This window comes from Schistocerca cancellata, chromosome 12, assembly GCF_023864275.1.
Source record: "Schistocerca cancellata isolate TAMUIC-IGC-003103 chromosome 12, iqSchCanc2.1, whole genome shotgun sequence".
Taxonomy (NCBI): domain Eukaryota; kingdom Metazoa; phylum Arthropoda; class Insecta; order Orthoptera; family Acrididae; genus Schistocerca; species Schistocerca cancellata.
This window is the reverse complement of record NC_064637.1, coordinates 49,831,689-49,850,321: the sequence shown is the minus strand read 5'-3', so window position 1 is coordinate 49,850,321 and position 18,633 is coordinate 49,831,689. Positions and strand designations below refer to the sequence as shown.

The window sequence follows — 18,633 nt, the reverse complement described above, 5'->3', positions numbered from 1 at the left end:
TCTGCCTCATCTGCGATTATTTCTGTGTGGCCATTTCGTATTACATACTTGGCTCTGAGCACTATGGGACTTAACATCTGAGGTCATCAGTCCCCTAGAACTTAGAACTACTTAAACCTAACTAACCTAAGGACATCAAACACACACACACACATGCCCGAGGCAGGATTCGAACCTGCGACCGTAGCGGTCGCGCGGTTCCGGTCTGAAGCGCCTAGAACCGCATGGCCACACCGGCCGGCCACACGCGTACTACCAGACATTAAACGGATGCGACTCCATTTATTGTCGGCGGTCGAATAATCGAAGGAAACAGACTGTGCTTCCCCTAAATACGTGGAATGCGTTACGTTTATTTTTGACAAAGGCCACTGTGCGAACCGTGGAGCCAGTGCAGCGAAACGCGAGCGACCCACCGTTGTGGCTGAGGTTGAGAAGCCGCAGACCGCCCGTGGCGCTGAAGAGCTTCTCCGGGATGGAGCGGAGCTGGTTGCTGGACAGGTCCAGCCTGGAGAGGCGGCCGTGGTTGGGCAGCAGCGCCGCAGGCAGCGCCTGGAGGCTGTTGCTGGAGAGGTCCAGCGACTCCAGGGCAGCGTTCCTGGAGAACGCAGTGCGGTGCAGTGCCGAGACGTGCGTCCTCGAGAAGTTCAGCGAGCGCAGGTGCGGGCAGTGCTGGAGGAGACCCGCTGGAAGCTCCAGCAGTGGATTGTCCGAAAGATCCAGCTGGAACAGCGGCGGCACCGGTGTCAGTCCCAGTTACTCGTACCTGTAGTTACGGCAGTCCACAGATCAACATCTGTTCACACACAGTGTAACATCAAGGCTCCACATATAAATACAGTGCGGGGTGCACTCAGCCCATGTGACGCAAACTGAGGAGCTACTTGACTGAGAAGTAGCGGCTCCGGTCTCGTCACCTGACATAGGGCTGGGAGAGCCCCTCCATATCCGCATCCAGTGACGCCAGTGGGCTGTGGATGACACGGCGGCCGGTCGGTACTACATCTCCATCTACGTCCATACTCCGCAAGTCACCTGACGATGTGTGGCTGAGGGTACCTTGAGTACCTCTATCGGTTCTCCCTTCTATTCCAGTCTCGTATTGTTCGTGGAAAGAAGGATTGTCGGTATGCCTCTGTGTGGGCTCTAATCTCTCTGATTTTATCCTCACGGTCTCTTCGCGAGATATACGTAGGAGGGAGCAAAATACTGCTTGACTCCTCGGTGAAGGTATGTTCTCAAAACATCAACAAAAGACCGTGCGGAGCTACTGAGAGTCTCTCCTGAAGAGTCTTCCACTGGAGATTATCTATCATCTCCGTAACGCTTTCGCGATTACTAAATGATCCTGTAACGAAGCGCGCTGCTCTTCGTTGGATCTTCTCTATCTCTTATATCAACCCTATCTGGTACGGATCCCACACTAGTGAGCAGTATTCAAGCAGTGGGCGAACAAGTGTACTGTAACCCACTTCCTTTGTTTTCGGATTGCATTTCCTTAGGATTCTCCCAATGAATCTCAGTCTGGCATCTGCTTTACCGACGATTAATTTTGTAAGGTCATTCAATTTTAAATCACTCCTAATGCTTACTCCCAGATAATGTATGGAATCAACTGCTTCCAGTTGCTGACCTGCTATATTGTAGCTAAATGACAAGGGATCTATCTTTCTGTGTATTCGCAGGACATTACACTTGTCTACACAGAGATTCAATTGCCATGCCCTGCACCATACGTCAATCCGTTGCAGATCCTCCTGCATTTCAGTACAATTGTCCATTGATACAACCTCTCGATATACCACAGCATCACCCTCAAAAAGCCTCAGTGAACTTCCGATGTTATCCACAAGGTCATTATATACATTGTGAATAGCAACGGTCCTACGACACTCCCCTGCGGCACACCTGAAATCATTTTTACTTCGGAAACTTCTCTCCACTGAGAATGACATGCTGCGTTCTGTTATCAAGGAACTCTTCAATCCAATCACACAATTGGTCTGATAGTCCATATGCATGAAGGGGAAGCAGTGGTTGGGAAAGCAGTGAGAGAGGGTTGTAGCCTCTTCCCGATGCTATTCAATCTGTATATTGAGCAAGCAGTAAAGGAAACATAGAAAAGTTCGGAGTAGGCATTAAAATCCACGGAAAAGGAATAAAAACTTTGATGTTCGCCGATGACATTGCAATTCTGTCAGAGACAGCAAAGGTCTTGCAAGAGCAGTTGGACGGAATGGACGGTTCTTGAAAGGAGGGTATAAGATGAACATCAACAAAAGCAAAACGAGGGTAATGGAATGCAGTCGAATTAAGTCGGGTGATGCTGAGGGAATTAGATTAGGAAATCAGACACTTAAAGTAGTAAAGGAGTTTTGCTATTTGGGGAGAAAATAACTGATGATGGTCGAAGTAGAGAGGATATAAAATGTAGACTGGTAATGGCAAGGAAAGCGTTTCTGAAGAAGATGAATTTGTTGACATCGAGTATAGATTTAAATGTCAGGAAGTCGTTTCTGAAAGTATTTGTATGGAGTGCAGCCATGTATGGAAGTGAAACATGGGCGGTAACTAGTTTGCACAAGAAGAGAATAGCAGCTTTCTAAACGTGGTGCTACAGAAGAATCCTGAAGATTAGATGGGTAGATCACATAACTAATGAGGAGGTATTGAATAGAATTGGGGAGGAGAGGAGTTTGTGGCACAACTTGACTAGAAGAAGGGATCGGTTGGTAGGACATGTTCTGAGGCATCAAGGGATCACCAATTTAGTACTGGAGGGCAGTGTGGAGGGTAAAAATCGAGGAGGGAGACCAAGAGATGAATACACTAAGCAGATTCAGAAGGATGTAGGCTGCAGTAGGTACTGGGAGATGAAGCAGCTTGCACGTGATAGAGTACCATGGAGAGCTGCATCAAACCAGTCTCAGTACTGAAGACCACAACAACAACAACAACAACAACATCTATCCCTCTACTAGCCCAGCCCGACAGTGCATAACTTCAGTGATCTGAGGAGAACGGGTGTTAACCACTGTTGGGTATCGTTCATGTCTTCGTGCACGTGTCAGGTCGTGTGCGTGGTTGGTGTTATTCCAGTTGACGACTATTTTAGATGTCGTCGGCATACTGGGTAGTCGGTCAGTTGCTGAGGTGCAGGGAAGTTATCTCCGCGCGGCGGAGTTGCCTGGGTCCGCTGGCTGTCCCTGCGCAGTGTCGGAGCGCGTGTGGAGCTGTCCTGTCGCTACGAGCTTCGTGATTCACCGAGCCATGACGTCAAAGTTGAGTAGAGCTTACAATTACCCAAGCCACGTCCATTTAAGTTCGTTTCGGTGGTTCGCTGTTGGGGAGCTTTTCTTGTGAGCAACACCGAGTGTTTCTATTGTTTTAATGTAGCCGCCATGCGGCCCAATTAACTATATTGGTTGACTACAATTCAAGTGCACCAGCGGAATTTCCTGCCTTGTGGCCGTTAGTGTTCTGGTTACCTGCCGTGGCCACTAACGTAAATTCAGGCAGTGCTCGTTTCAGGTGAAGTTAACCATATTACCGTATTTCAGATTCAAGTTTACCAGCGGAGTTTTCTGCCTTGCGGCCGTTAGTGTTCCGGTTGCTTGCCCTGCCCATTAACGTAATTTCAGGCAGCGTCCTTTCCTCACCTGTTGCCGCTGGCCAACATGGTGTGTAATTTTGACAGCTAATACATACATCATTCTGGATAATAACGTTCCTAACTTTTTGTGTTTGAGTTATCAGGTACCGATTGGTGGCAAGCAAGTCGTTTTGTTGGTCGGTCCGTGGCTGTCCCCTGGTTGGGTTCCGACGGATCGAGTGTAGTTGGGCTCACCACCTGTCTCACCTAAGTGAAAAAAGGCAGACCGACCTCCCTGGAGGCTTCTGCGTGCCGTTTTCTTTATTTTCTTTCTCACCAGTTGCCTGTTTATAATCTGTCATAGACAATGATTTAAAATATTCTTACTTTTACTAGATTTTATGTATTTTTGAATTGTGGAAAATCAATTGTGGGCATTCAGCCACTTAAATCCTTATAGTAAAAAAAAAAAAAAAGGAAAAAAATACATTGCCGCCTTCTGCCTTTAAAAGGTTATGGTAATTTATTTTAAAATCTTGGATGTATTATTGTGGGCCTTGAGCCGTTTGTATTGCATCTTGTAATGTTTGTCTATTCACCCTTGCCTTGAGGCTCTCAGCCTTATATATATATTATTATTATTATTATTGGTGTTTTGCCCTTAAAGAGCGCATTTGGACTAAACTACATGGCCAGTTCCTTTTGCTGCCTTCCTTGCTGCCCAAACTTCCCTCATTCGCTCGCTGTGTTTCTGTTTCCGGTCCTCTGTCTGTGGTGTCACTGCCAGACACCACACTTACTAGGTGGTAGCCTTTAAATCGGCCGCGGTCCGTTAGTATACGTCGGACCCGCGTGTCGCCACTGTCAGTGATTGCAGACCGAGCGCCGCCACACGGCAGGTCTAGTGAGACGTCCTAGCACTCGGCCCAGTTGTACAGCCGACTTTGCTAGCGATGCTACACTGACAAATACGCTCTCATTTGCCGAGGCGATAGTTAGCATAGCCTCCAGCTACGTCATTTGCTACGACCTAGCAAGACGCCATTTATCCTTTGCTATGTATCTAATGAAGCATGAACCATCAGACCGATGTTCTCCAATTATGGATTAAAGTTAAGTATTACATCAACTTCGTATTTTATTTATTAGACTCAACTCCTTTAATCTGTTCCAGACCTCACGCCAGTCTGCGTGAGCTTAAACGCGTGCCTTTCGGCTTCCTGTCATAGTGGATTGGCTGTCGGGTCAGTCCACTACACTGTCCATGCTTCTTGTCGGCTTTGTGTCTTCGGCTTCATCTTGATTGCCTTTTTGGTTGCCCATATTTCTTTCATCTTCTGGCTGTGATCTTGCTTGCGTTCTTCGGTCCATTTTATGCCTGTACGTTTGTCACATTGTATCTCATGTAGTTTACTTTTCTTAATGATGTTTCTGAATTTTATTCTGTCGTTTATTGTGTCTACTGTTAGGTTGAGTTGGTTCAGGTCGTTTTCTACCTCTGCCACCCATTTGTTGTTTCTAGTGGTTACCCAGTCAAAGATCTGTTTGGTCAGCCTGTGTGATGGCATTCTGTATAGGTGTCCATAGAATTGTATTCCGCGTTTTCTAACCTTTTCTGTGATTGTCTCCGTATGTTTGTATAGTTCCTGTGTAGCTTTCCTGATCCATATTCGATTGTTGTTAGTTGCGCCAAATATTTTCCTAAGTATTTTCCGTTCTACTTCTTCTAATTGTCTGATCCGTACGTGTATGCCCTAGGATTAGTGTGGTCTCTGCTGCATACAGTGCCTCGGGGAGCACCACCGTGTCGTAATGGCGTAATTTGGCGTTTTGTGAGATAGACTTCTTGTTGTAATGATTCCACACTACTTTGTATGCCTTGTCCAGTTTAGTCTTTCTTTCTTCTGTTTGAGTCTCTGTTATGTCCACTCATTTGTAGTGTTTCACCGAGGTATTTGAAGTTTGACGTTTTGTAAATCGTACCATACTTTGTGTTCAGAGATGAGAGTCGCTTTGTGCTCATGAACTGTGTCTTTTCGTAACAGATCTGTAGTCCAGTTTTGGACTCTATATATATATATATATATATATATATATATATATATATATATATATATATATACAGGGCTATTACAAATGATTGAAGCGATTTCATAAATTCACTGTAGCTCCATTCATTGACATATTGTCACGACACACTACAGATACGTAGAAAAACTCATAAAGTTTTGTTCGGCTGAAGCCGCACTTCAGGTTTCTGCCGTCAGAGCGCTCGAGAGCGCAGTGAGGCAAAATGGCGACAGGAGCCGAGAAAGCGTATGTCGTGCTTGAAATGCACTCACATCAGTCAGTCATAACAGTGCAACGACACTTCAGGGCGAAGTTCAACAAAGATCCACCAACTGCTAACTCCATTCGGCGATGGTATGCGCAGTTTAAAGCTTCTGGATGCCTCTGTAAGGGGAAATCAACGGGTCGGCCTGCAGTGAGCGAAGAAACGGTTGAACGCGTGCGGGGAAGTTTCACGCGTAGCCCGCGGAAAATTGGCTCATGCCACAACTGGAGACCGACAGCGCCGACTTCATCTTTCAACAGGATGGTGCCCCACCGCACTTCCATCATGATGTTCGGCATTTCTTAAACAGGAGATTGGAAAACCGATGGATCGGTCGTGGTGGAGATCATGATCAGCAATTCATGTCATGGTCTCCACGCTCTCCCGACTTAACCCCATTCGATTTCTTTCTGTGGGGTTATGTGAAAGATTCAGTGTTTAAACCTCCTCTACCAAGAAACGTGCCAGAACTGCGAGCTCGCATCAACGATGCTTTCGAACTCATTGATGGGGACATGCTGCGCCGAGTGTGGGAGGAACTTGATTATCGGCTTGATGTCTGCCGAATCACTAAAGGGGCACATCTCGAACATTTGTGAATGCCTAAAAAAACTTTTTGAGTTTTTGTATGTGTGTGCAAAGCATTGTGAAAATATCTCAAATAATAAAGTTATTGTAGAGCTGTGAAATCGCTTCAATCATTTGTAATAACCATGTATATATATATATATATATATATATATATATATATATATATATATATATATGATAATTATTTTATTTGCTATTTTAACTGCATGTTTTTGCCACTTGAGATTTATCCTGTTGCTTTAAGATTTCTTGTTTGGAGGCCTTCAGACGTGAAATAATTCCCTTTTTTAAATTCGTACTTCTAAAGGTTCGGCTATGTGCCGTTTTGGTTTAGAGATGTTATTAAATTACAATAAATTACAATTTTGAGTGAATCTGACCGACATCTTATTTGGCCCTTTGCACAATCCTAATCACCTGTTCTGCCTAGGGGGTTTAGCGGGCATCTCAATTCTGTCATGCCAGTAATGCGTTCTCTTTCAATCTCACTGATTTGACACTGGGTTTATGGCGACAACGAATGCCGCAGGCACGTTTTATCCGTAGCGGGTGTTGTACCGCAATACTGATGTTAACAGCGGACCCGCGGGCCGACATGGGTTCAAATGCAAATCATTCCTTCAGAACGTACTAATGTACACGTCTTGTGAATAGAGAGAAAGTCAGATACGTCGCCGGCCGGAGTGGACGTGCGGCTCCAGGCGCTACATTCCGGAACCGAGCGACAGCTACGGTCGCATGTTCGAATCCTGCGTCGGGCATGGATGTGTGTAATGTCCTTAGGTTAGTTAGGTTTAAGTAGTTGTAAGTTCTAGGAGACTGATGACCTCAGATGTTAAGTCTCATAGTGCTCAGCGCCATCAGATACCTCGGGAGCAATATACTGCTTGACTCCTAGGTGAATATGGAATATGGAATCGGTGGGTTCAGGAGGGTAATACGGAACGCCGTGTTGGATCGCATCGGCGTCGTATCACTAGCAGTCGAGATGACAGGCACCTTATCCGCATAGTTGTAACAGATCGTGCAGCCACGTCTCGATCCCAGAGTCAAGAGATGGGAACGTTTGCAAGACAACAAGTATCTGGGCGAACAGTTCGACGACGTTTGCAAAAAATGGTTCAAAATACTCTGACCACTATGGGATTTAACACCTGAGGACATCAGTCCCTTAGAACTTAAAACTATTTAAAGCTAAGTAACCTAAGGAGGATACATCCATGCCCGAGGCAGGATTCGAACCTGCGACCGTAGCGGTCGCATGGTTCCAGACTGAAGCGCCTAGAAGCGCTCGGCCACAACGGCCGGCGACGTTTGCAGCAGCATGGACTACCAGCTCGGAGACCATGGCTGCGGTTACCCTTGATGCTGAATCACAAACAGGAGCGCCTCCGATTGTGTACTGAACGACTAACCTGGATGCACGAATGGCGAGATGTCAATGTTTCGGATGAATCCAGATTCTATTTACAGCATCATGATGGTCGCATCCGTGTTTGGCGACATCGCGGTGAACGCACATTTGAGGCGTGTATACGTCATCGCCATACTGGCGTATCACCCGGAGTGATGGTATGGGCTGCCATTGGTTACACTTCTCGGCACTTTGAACAGTTGACGTTACATGTCTGATGTGTCACGACCCGTGGCTCTACCCTTCATTCGATCCCTGCGAAACCCTACATTTCAGCAGAGTAATGCACAACCGGATGTTGCAGGTCCTGTACGGGCCTTTCTGGATACAGAAAATGTTCGACTGCTGGCCTGGCCAGCACATTCTCCAGATCTCTCACCAAATGAAAACGTCTGGTCAACGGTGGTCGTGCAACTGGCTCGTCACAATACGCCAGTCACTACTCTTGATGAACTGTGGTATCGTGTTGAAGCTTCATGGTCATCTGTACCTGTACACGCCATCGAAGCTTTGTTTGATCAATGCACAGGCGTATCAAGGACGTTATTACGGCCAGAGGTATTTGAACTGGGTACTGATTTCTCAGGATCTATGCACCCAAATTGCTTGAAAATGTAATCACATGTCAGTTCCAGTATAATATATTTATCCAATGGATACCCCTTTATCATCTGCATTTGTTCATGGTGTAGCAATTTTAATGTCCAGTAATGTACTTTGTTAAAGTCAAGTTGCATGTCTGAAACCATTTGTCTATTTAAGAGAAGCTATTGCTGAATACATGAAGGAAAAAGGAAGTGCAGGAGCGAAAATTAGGACCTCTGGAATGGACTGCAAACCTCGTAAATTATGTAGACTTGACTGCACTCTGCCCGCAGTAAGACACAGCAAGGCGAGAAACAACTAATTTCTGATTAAGATTTGCATACATTTCAAAACAAAATCGCGTTGTAGAAGGGACGAATTCTGAGAAACACAGTCCAGTTTCTTAAGCATCCTCGAGTTGAAGGACACACGAGGTCAGAAGAATTTATTCTGGCCTGAAAAGAATTTCAAGGATACATATGGACAACCATCAGCTATATAATGCAACCAGGACAACGAAAATTTGTGTCCCACCGGGACTCAAACCCATATTTCCCGCTTATCGGGAGCGTTCACCTCACCGTTTGACTATCCGTGCGCGACCTACTGCCAAATCCAAACCCCCATTTCTCGTGAACCACGACTCTACAACCTGCACTCGTGCATCCATTATATACAGGGTGTTCCATTGATCGTGACCGGGCCCAGTATCTCACGAAATAAGCGTCGGACTAAAAAACTACAAAGAACGAAACGCGTCTAGCTTGAAGCGGGAAACCTGATGGCGCCATGGTTGGCCCGCTAGATGGCGCTGCCATAGGTCAAACGGATATCAACTGCGTTTTTTAAAAATAGCAACCCCCATTTTTTATTACATATTCGTGTAGTACGTAAAGAAATATGAATGTTTTAGTTGGACCACTTTTTCCGCTTTGTGATAGATGGCGCTGTAATAGTCACAAACATATGGCTCACAATTTCAGACGAACAGTTTGTAACAGGTAGGTTTTTAAAATTAAAATACAGAGCGTAGATACGTTTGAACATTTTATTTCGGTTGTTCCAGTATGATACATGTACCTTTGTGAACTTATCATTTCTGAGAACGCACGCTGTTACAGCGTGATTACCTATAAATACCACATTAATGCAATAAATGCTAAAAATGATGTCCGTCAACCTCAATACATTTGGCAATACGTGTAACGACATTCCTCTCAACAGCGAGTAGTTCGCCTTCCGTAATGTTCGCACATGCATTGACAATGCGCTGACGCATGTTGTCAGGCGTTGTCGGTGGATCACGATAGCAAATATCCTTCAACTTCCCCTACACAAAGAAATCCGCGGTCCTCAGATCCGGTGAACGTGCTTCGACGACCAATCCACCTGTCATGACATATGCTATTCAATACCGCTTCAACCGCACGCGAGCTATGTGCCGGACATCCATCATGTTGGAAGTACATCGCCATTGTGTCATGAAGTGAAACATCTTGTAGTAACATCGGTAGAACATCACGTAGTAAATCAGCATACATTGTACCATTTATATTGCCACCGTTAAAATGTGGGGCAATTATCCTTCCTCCAATAATGCCGACCGTACATTAACCCGTCAAGGTCGCTGATGTTCCACTTGTCGCAGCCATCGTGGATTTTCCTTCGCCCAATAGTGCATATTATGCCGGTTTACGTTACCGCTGCTGGTGAATGACGCTTCGTCGCTAAATAGAACGCGTGCAAAAAATCTATCATCGTCTCGTAATTTCTCTTGTGCCCAGTGGCAGAACTGTACACGATGTTCAAAGTCGTCGCCATACGACTCCTGATATCTAGAAATATGGTACGGGTGCAATCGATGGTGATGTAGCATTCTCAACACCGACGTTTTTGAGAATTCCGATTCTCGCGCAGATTGTCTGCTACTGATGTGCGGATTAGCCGCGACAGCAGCTAAAACACCTACTTGGGCATCCTCATTTGTTGCAGGTCGTGGTTCACGTTTCATATGTGGCTGAACACTTCCCGTCTCCTTAAATAACGTAACTATCCGGCGAACGGTCCGGACACATGGATGATGTCGTCAATGGACCACCCTGTATATCCCCTTAGAGGGGAGACATTTTACTTAAAATTCGCTTGCCTGATGTCGGCGGATAAATGCGATATTGCAGTGCCTTTGTTATGTTATTCTAATCTGCGACACAAAGTTCCTTTGGACATCCACGCATATCCGAAGGAACTTTGTGTCGTAATTCAGAATAACAGACTGATGCTGCTATAGCTCGACGCGTGTGAACACCCCATAGTGGCTTGCCATCTATGAATTGTGTTTTAAAAATTTTGTGACTAAAGGTTTATGACTTGATATTTAGTTTCATATGTGACATGCTAGTTTGAGTGTTTTATTTCTGATGAAGGCACTCATAGCAATGCCGAAACGTGGATCAAAAGACTCCCTTTTTTGCTACCGTGGGCTCCTATATCTTTAATTTTACTTTATAAACGGTTCAAAACTTTCGATTATGTCCGTTGATTTCCTTAACTGCAACCAGTACCATCGTGGGAGTGATTCCCCATTTGTCGCTGCTCTCCTTAAATCTTTTCTTTACTATTTCACATACCCATAAACCCAGCAGGTGACATTTAAACTCCCAGTGGTCTGTGGTTATAGTGTTTCGCGACATCAGTGAATTTCGTAGATACAGATGTGATATTAAGTGAAGAGCTCTTTGGAAACCTAGAACCATAGATACACTATGCGAACGAAAGTATCCGAACACCTGGCTGAAAATTACTTACGAGTTCGTGGCGCCCTCGATCGGTAATGCTGGAATTCAGTGTGGTGTTGGCCCACCCTTAGCCTTGATGACAGCTTCCACTCACGCAAGGATACGTCCAATCAGGTGCTGTAATGTTTCCTGGGGAATGGCAGCACATTCTTCACGGAGTGCTGTATTGAGGAGAGGTATCGATGTCGGTCGGTGAGGCCTGACACAAAGACGGCATTCCGAATATCGCAAATGTGTTCTACATGATTCAGTTCAGCACTCCGTGCAGGGCAGTCCCTTACCAGGATATGCCCTGCATTATGACCGAATGCTCGATCGTGTGTAAAGATGCAATCGCCATCACCAAATTGATCCTCAACAGTGGAAAGCAAGAAGGTGCTTAAAACATCAGTGTAGGCCTGTGATGTGATAGTGCCACGCAAAACAACATGGGGTGCAAGCCCCCTGCATGAAAAGGACCACACCACAACACCACCGCCTCCGAATTTTACTGTTGGCACCACACACGCTGGCAGATGGCGTTCACGGGCATTCGCCACACCCACACCCTGCCATCGGATCGCTACATTGTGTACCGTGGTTCGTCACTGCACACAACGTTTTTCCACCGTGCAATCGTCCAATTTTTACGCTCCTTACACCAAGCGAGGCGTCGTTTGGCATGTGGCTTATGAGCAGCCGCTCGACCACGAAATCCAAGTTTCTCACCTCCTGCCTAACTGTTATAGTACTTCCAGTGGATCCTGATGCAGTTTGGAATTCCTGAGTGATGGTCTGGATAGATGTCTGCCTATTACACATTACGACCCTCTTCAACTGTCAGCGGTCTCTGTCAGACAACAGACGAGGTCGGCCTGTACGCTTTTGTGCTGTACGTGTCCCTTCACGTTTCCACTTCATTATCATATTGGAAACAGTGGGCCCTGGGATGTTTAGGAGTATGGAAATCTCGCGTACAGACATATGACACAAGTGACATCTGGTCCGAGCACGGGCCTCACAATCCGAACCACACGCCACTGTTAAGCACTAATGAAGGACTGGGCGCCTTACTTCGATTGCACATAATTCATTAAGGTCAGTCCAACACATTTATTTCAAATACATAAATGAAGTTACATCTGAATCTGTCATACATTAAACAGGAAATAATAAAAAACAATTTCAATATCAGCTGATTTAGTGGGTGGAGCGCGAGTTAAGCCAATAACCAGGCAAACTAAATTTGAATCTGTCTGACATTAAAGAGGAATAAAGAAAACAATTTCAATATCAGCTGATTTAGTGGGTGGAGCGCGAGTTAAGCCAATAACCAGGTAAACTAAATTTGAATCCGTGTGGCATTAAACAGGAATTAAAAAAAATATTTTTTTATAAATTTTTGAACTACAGCATTAACGAATTCCAAATCTTTCCCTTTTCTAGGCGGAGGCTGAGTCAGAACACAGAATGCCAGAAAAACACAGTTTTGCTGTGAAATGTTACAGGACACCCAGAAGCAGTAACAGACAAGGGGTCGGCCCCCATGAATAACACAGGCTAAGAGTCAGGCTGGGAGCAAATCCTACGAGAACTTGTTCACACTGTGCTCACCACAACCTGTAGACATTCCGGCCGAACATCCGCTTGCGGTGGCTGCCAGAAGGACGAAGCGACCGACAGGCCCACGCCGTGCTTCTCACACAGGCACCTCAATTTGTACAAACATCTCGGCCAACACCAACTCCGGACTCCCCTCTCACTGCGAGGCTTGGCACAGTTTATACGAAATGCCTTCCAGGCAACCGGTAACCGCCGCAGGAGTTTCACGATTTGCCAACAGCCCCAGCGTAACAGAGGTCACACGTGTGCTTACGCCCGAGCCACAACTACGCCAGCTTCACCGGCCGGCCCAAACCGACTGCCTCTCGCCGTCCCGCGCGCCCCAGCCGAAAACGCAAAGATGCTCATGCCCGGCGACGCGCCAAAGATAACAAGCCGATCGCTGATGATCGACCAGCGATCTGGCTCAACACCGAATCACCTGACCACGTTCGAAGTCCGTGAGTTCCGCAGATCGCCCCATTCTGCTCTCTCACGATGTCTAATGACTACTGAGGTGGCTGATATGGAGTACCTGGCAGTAGGTGGCGGCACAATGCACCTAATATGAAAAACGTATGTTTTTGGGAGTGTCCGGATACTTTTGACCACATAGTGTAAATACTGCTTTCTTTACATGGTTGAAGAGGTCGTAACTCCTGATGGAGTTGGTACCCTACCTCCTGCAGCAGCCTGTTGACCTTGAAGGTGTCCACGTGCAGCGCCTCGATGTGGTTCCCGGATAGCTTCAGCTGGGTGAGCAGCGCGTTGTGTCTGAACAGTTCAGCGGGCAGTCCGTCCAGCTGGTTGTCACTCAGGTCCACCGCAGACAGGTTGCGATTCGCTGCAAACGTGTCTGGCAGCAGCTGTGACACCTGCAAGTAAATCCAAAAGCCCTTGACTTCCAAAAAATGCTGTGTGGTGCGAAACATCCTATGGAGGAATGTGGTGAGCCACTGTCACTGCCTCAACGAAAGCAGAGATGTTGATGGGCAACTTACCACACCGTACAAAAATATCTGACACCACCAGCAGACATCAAGCTAGACACGTGTAGCACTGCCTCATGCCATGACTGGACTTCAGTTCGGCGTGGAAGCGATTCCACAAGTTTTTCATGGGATGCCGTTTCCAGCTGAGACCATTCACTAGTGATAGGTCTCAAAGATACCAAATTCTGGTATGTTTATTGCTACTGTTGCACAGAGTCACAAACAATTTCTATGGGATTAAGTCTGGATGATTTTATTATATTCCATATAACCCCAGACATTTTATGTGAGATTAAGACCGATTGGCCGGCTTGGATGGCCGAGCTGTTCTAGGCGCTACAGTCTGGAATCGCGTGACCTCTACGGTCGCAGGTTCGAATCCTCCCTCTGGGATGGATGCCTGTGATGTCCTTAGGTTAGTTACGTTTAAGTAGTTCTAACTCTAGCGGACTGATGACCTTAGAAGTCAAGTCCCATAGTGCTGAGAGCCATTTGAACCATTTTAAGACCGAGTGATTTAGCGGGCTAGTATAAATGCAATGGGGTGCCTGAGTGTTCATCAGACCAGGATCGTATGCATGCTGCCGTAAGTTAGTTAGTTAGTTCCATGTAGCATGGATCGTTTTCCATGATAAATGGTAATGATGTAGAATGACTCATTTTACCTTCATAGCTCATATTAATTTGTAAATATGATTACATGCTGAACCTATACAAGCTTTTTTTAATGTATTACAGTAACTGAAATTCTTCTATGGAGTGAAACTAGTTTTCAAGTTTATTTTCAAATTTTACTTTGCTCTCGGTCAGACATTTTGTATAACTGAGTAAGTGATGAAATATTTTAGTTGCTGTATTGTGACTCCTTTTTGTGCTAATGACAACCTTACTGTGGAGTAATTAATGTTATTTTTCCTTGTGGTATTGAAATTATGTACATCATTGTCCATTTGAACTGTAGTGGGTTGTTTTCAACAAACATCATGAGGGAATAAATATAGTGTGAAGCTGTAGTTGGATTTCCCAACTCTTTAATCAGACTTCTATAAGATGGTCGTAGACGAGCAGTGTGTATTATTCTTACAGCACGTTTTTGAGTAATGTACAGTTTCTTTCTTAAAGATAAGTTACCTGAGAACAATATTTCATATGACATTGTTGAATGAAAATTTATAAAGCATGTAGATACATTTGCTGATTTGCCTCTCCCCAAGATTTTCATTGGTTCTAAGTGTAAAAGTGGCTGACCTAAGTAGTTTTAGGAGTTCTAAAGCGTGTTTTTTCCAATTTAAAAAAATGGTTCAAATGGCTCTGAGCACTATGGGACTTAACATCTGAGGTCATCAGTCCCCTACAACTTAGAACTTCTTAAACCTAACTAATCTAAGGACGTCACACACATCCATGCCCGAGGCAGGACTCGAACCTGCGACCGTAGCGGTCGCGCGGGTCCAGACTGAAGCACCTAGAACCACTCGACCACAGCGGCCGGCTTTTTCCTATTTATATTCTGATTAATATTGACACCTAAGAATTTTGAAGTTTCCACCCTCTTTATAATTTCCTCCCCATGAGTTACACTTCTCATTGCTGTAGTACCCATAGATGTGCAGAACAGAATTTGTTGGGTCTTTTTAAAATTCAGAGTGAGACCATTCGCAGAAAACCATTCAATAATACTTTTTAGAACATTGTTTAATATTTCTTCTGTTTCTGTACATATGCTTGGATGGATTGCGACACAGCTGTCATCTGCCAAAAGAACTAATCCCCGTTGTTGTATATTAGATGGAAGATCGTTTGGTTATGTGAGGAACAATAGTAGACCTAAGAATTAGCCTTGGATAGCCCATATGTGACTAGCCCCGAGTCAGGTTAAAGTTTCTAGACTGTATTAGTTGATTTACTAACTACAACTTTCTGCAATCATTTGGCTAGATATGACAGTGTCCATTCCATTGCTATACTATCAGTCCCACAAAACATTAAATCGTCTAGGAGAATACTGTGATTCAGGCACACAACAGGTCGTACAAAACAGCAACTGGCGCTATTTTATTGTTTAATTGTCGTATGATTTGGCGAGTGAACATGAAAACGGTGTTCACAGTACAACAACTCTCCTTAAATCCAAAGTGTGACATGCTGACGATATTATTGTTGCTCAGGGTAGATACTGTTCTACAGTACATCACCTTCTTAAAAATTTTGGATAATGATGACAGCAGTAAAAGTGAATGGCAGTTATTCAAATCTATCTTATCACCTTTGTTAAATAGGATTTTGAGAGCGCTATATTTCAGTCCCTCTGAAAAAAAGCGTTGAGTTAATGATGCATTATATATTTCAGATATCAGGCTTATTATATGAGTAACAAATCTTTAGTATTGTATTGTAATTACCATCAGAACCAAATGAGCTTTTATTTTTGAGACAATGTAGAACCTTCTGAATTACAGAAGTAGAAATTTGTAATAAATTCATACGATTAAATTTTGTGAGTTCTCTTGAACTGTTTGTACCTATATTTTCTAATGTATTTAAGAAAAGATTATTAAATGTATTTTGTAGCAGTGATCCATCATTTATAGCCCTTCTGTTCAGTTAGGTAGTGATGTTATCCTGGCTGTTCTGTCTCTCCTTTCGCTACATTCCATATAGGCTTAAGTCTGTTGTCGAAATTACTGATTTATGACTTTGTAACATGGCTGTTGTCATCTTGCAAGATGGAAGTATCCACGTGCTATTCGTCACAAAGATATAAAAGAAAGGGCAACATTTGATCGTTGAAACTTTTGAAACAATCATAATAGAACATGTTCACAATAACCTGAATGAATGGGGCGAAATTATGGCACGAAAAATACCCTCAACACACCGCAGATCCACCTCCAGTAGGACCTGCACCCTCATCACACTTTGGGCTGAGCGCCTCATTCCGGCATCGCATCATCTGAAGAGCAGCGAAATCAAGACTCATTGCAGGAATACATTTGAAGGTGAAACGGTAGTTGGGAAGTAACACGTGGCGATAAGTTAGCAGATAGCCATTAAAGCTGCAACGCTAGGAAGAATAGTACATAACGTAACTTGGGGATACAATAACGTATGATGTGAGCAATGACTAAATCTGTCAGCCATTTGGATCTAATTTGTCTTGACATCGGGACGAAGTGAGCTCGTATGATAGACACAATGACGTCTCTCCATGCTGGACCACTTCTGTTCCAGAAATCATCAACTGCAGTGCCTGGCGAGCCAGCCTCTCGGAGGACAGAGGATAGAGGTCTGGAAATTGTGTTGGCCGGGGCAGTGCTGTAGAAGCTCCTCTACCGAGGTAGGTCGTGACTGCGGTGTTGCATCATCTTGTTGAAAGATAACTCCTCAAAGACGTCAAAGATATGGCACAGCCATCAGCGTTGTTGTTGTTGTGGTCTTCAGTCCTGAGACTGGTTTCATGCAGCTCTCCATGCTACCCTATCCTGTGCAAGTTTCTTCATCTCCCAGTACTTACTGCAACCTACATCCTTCTGAATCTGCTTAGTGTATTCATCTCTTGGTCTCCCCCTACGATTTTTAATCTCCACGCTGCCCTCCAATACTAATTTGGTGATCCTTTGATGCCTCAGATCATGTCCTACCAACCGGTCCCTTCTTCTCGTCAAGTTCTGCCACAAACACCTCTTCTCCGCAATTCTGTTCAATACCTCCTCATTAGTTATGTGATCTACCCATCTAATCTTCAGCATTCTTCTGTAGCACCACATTTCGAAAACTTCTATTCTCTTCTTGTCCAAACTATTTATCGTTCATGTTTTACTTCCATACATGGCTACACTCCATACAAATACTTTCAGAAACGTCTTCCTGACACTTAAATCTATACTCGATGTTAACAAATTTCTCTTCTTCAGAAACGCTTTCCTTGCCATTGCCAGTCTACATTTTATATCCTCTCTACTTCGACCATCATCAGTTATTTTGCCCCCCAAATAGCAAAACTCCTTTACTACTTTAAGTGTCTCATTTCCTAATCTCATTCCCTCAGCATGACCCGACTTAATTCGACTACATTCCATTATCCTCTTTTTGCTTTTGTTGATGTTCATCTTATATCCTCCTTTCAAGACACTGTCCATTCCGTTCAACTGCTCCTCCAAGTCCTTTGCTGTCTCTGACAGAATTACAATGTCATCGGCGAATCTCAAAGTTTTTATTTCTTCTCCATGAATTTTAATACCTACTCCGAATTTTTCTTTTGTTTCCTTTACTGCTTGTTCAATATACAGATTGAATAACATTGGGCAGAGGCTACAACACTGTCTCACTCTCTTCCCAACCACTGCTTCCCTTTCATGCCCCTCGACTTTTATAACTGCCATCTGCTTTCTGTACAAATTTTAAATAGCCCTTCGCTCCCTGTATTTTACCCCTGCCACTTTTAGAATTTGAAAGAGAGTATTCCAGTCAACATTGTCAAAAGCTTTTTCTAAGTCTACAAACGCTAGAAACGTAGGTTTGCCTTTCCTTAATCTTTGTTCTAAGATAAGTCGTAAGGTCAGTATTGCCTCACGTGTTCCAGTATTTCTACGGAATCCAAACTGATCTTCCCCCAGGTCGGCTTCTACCAGTTTTTCGATTCGCCTGTAAAGAATTCGTGTAAGTATTTTGCAGCTGTGACTTATTAAACTGACAGTTCGGTAATTTTCACATCTGTCAACACCTGCTTTCTTTGGGATTGGAATTAT

The 18,633-nt window shown here is 44.5% G+C and overlaps 1 protein-coding gene across 1 annotated transcript in view; it reads right to left on the bottom strand.

The window, feature by feature from the left end:
• LOC126109443 (insulin-like growth factor-binding protein complex acid labile subunit) overlaps positions 1–18,633 on the bottom strand; it is a gene marked incomplete at its 5' end in the record, with an annotated part of 81,423 nt that overhangs the window by 49,073 nt on the left and 13,717 nt on the right. Inside the window, 2 exons of the mRNA XM_049914474.1 lie at positions 417–723; positions 13,574–13,768. Coding sequence (XP_049770431.1) covers positions 417–723; positions 13,574–13,768 — 502 coding nt within the window. The remainder of the gene's footprint in view (positions 1–416; positions 724–13,573; positions 13,769–18,633) is intronic.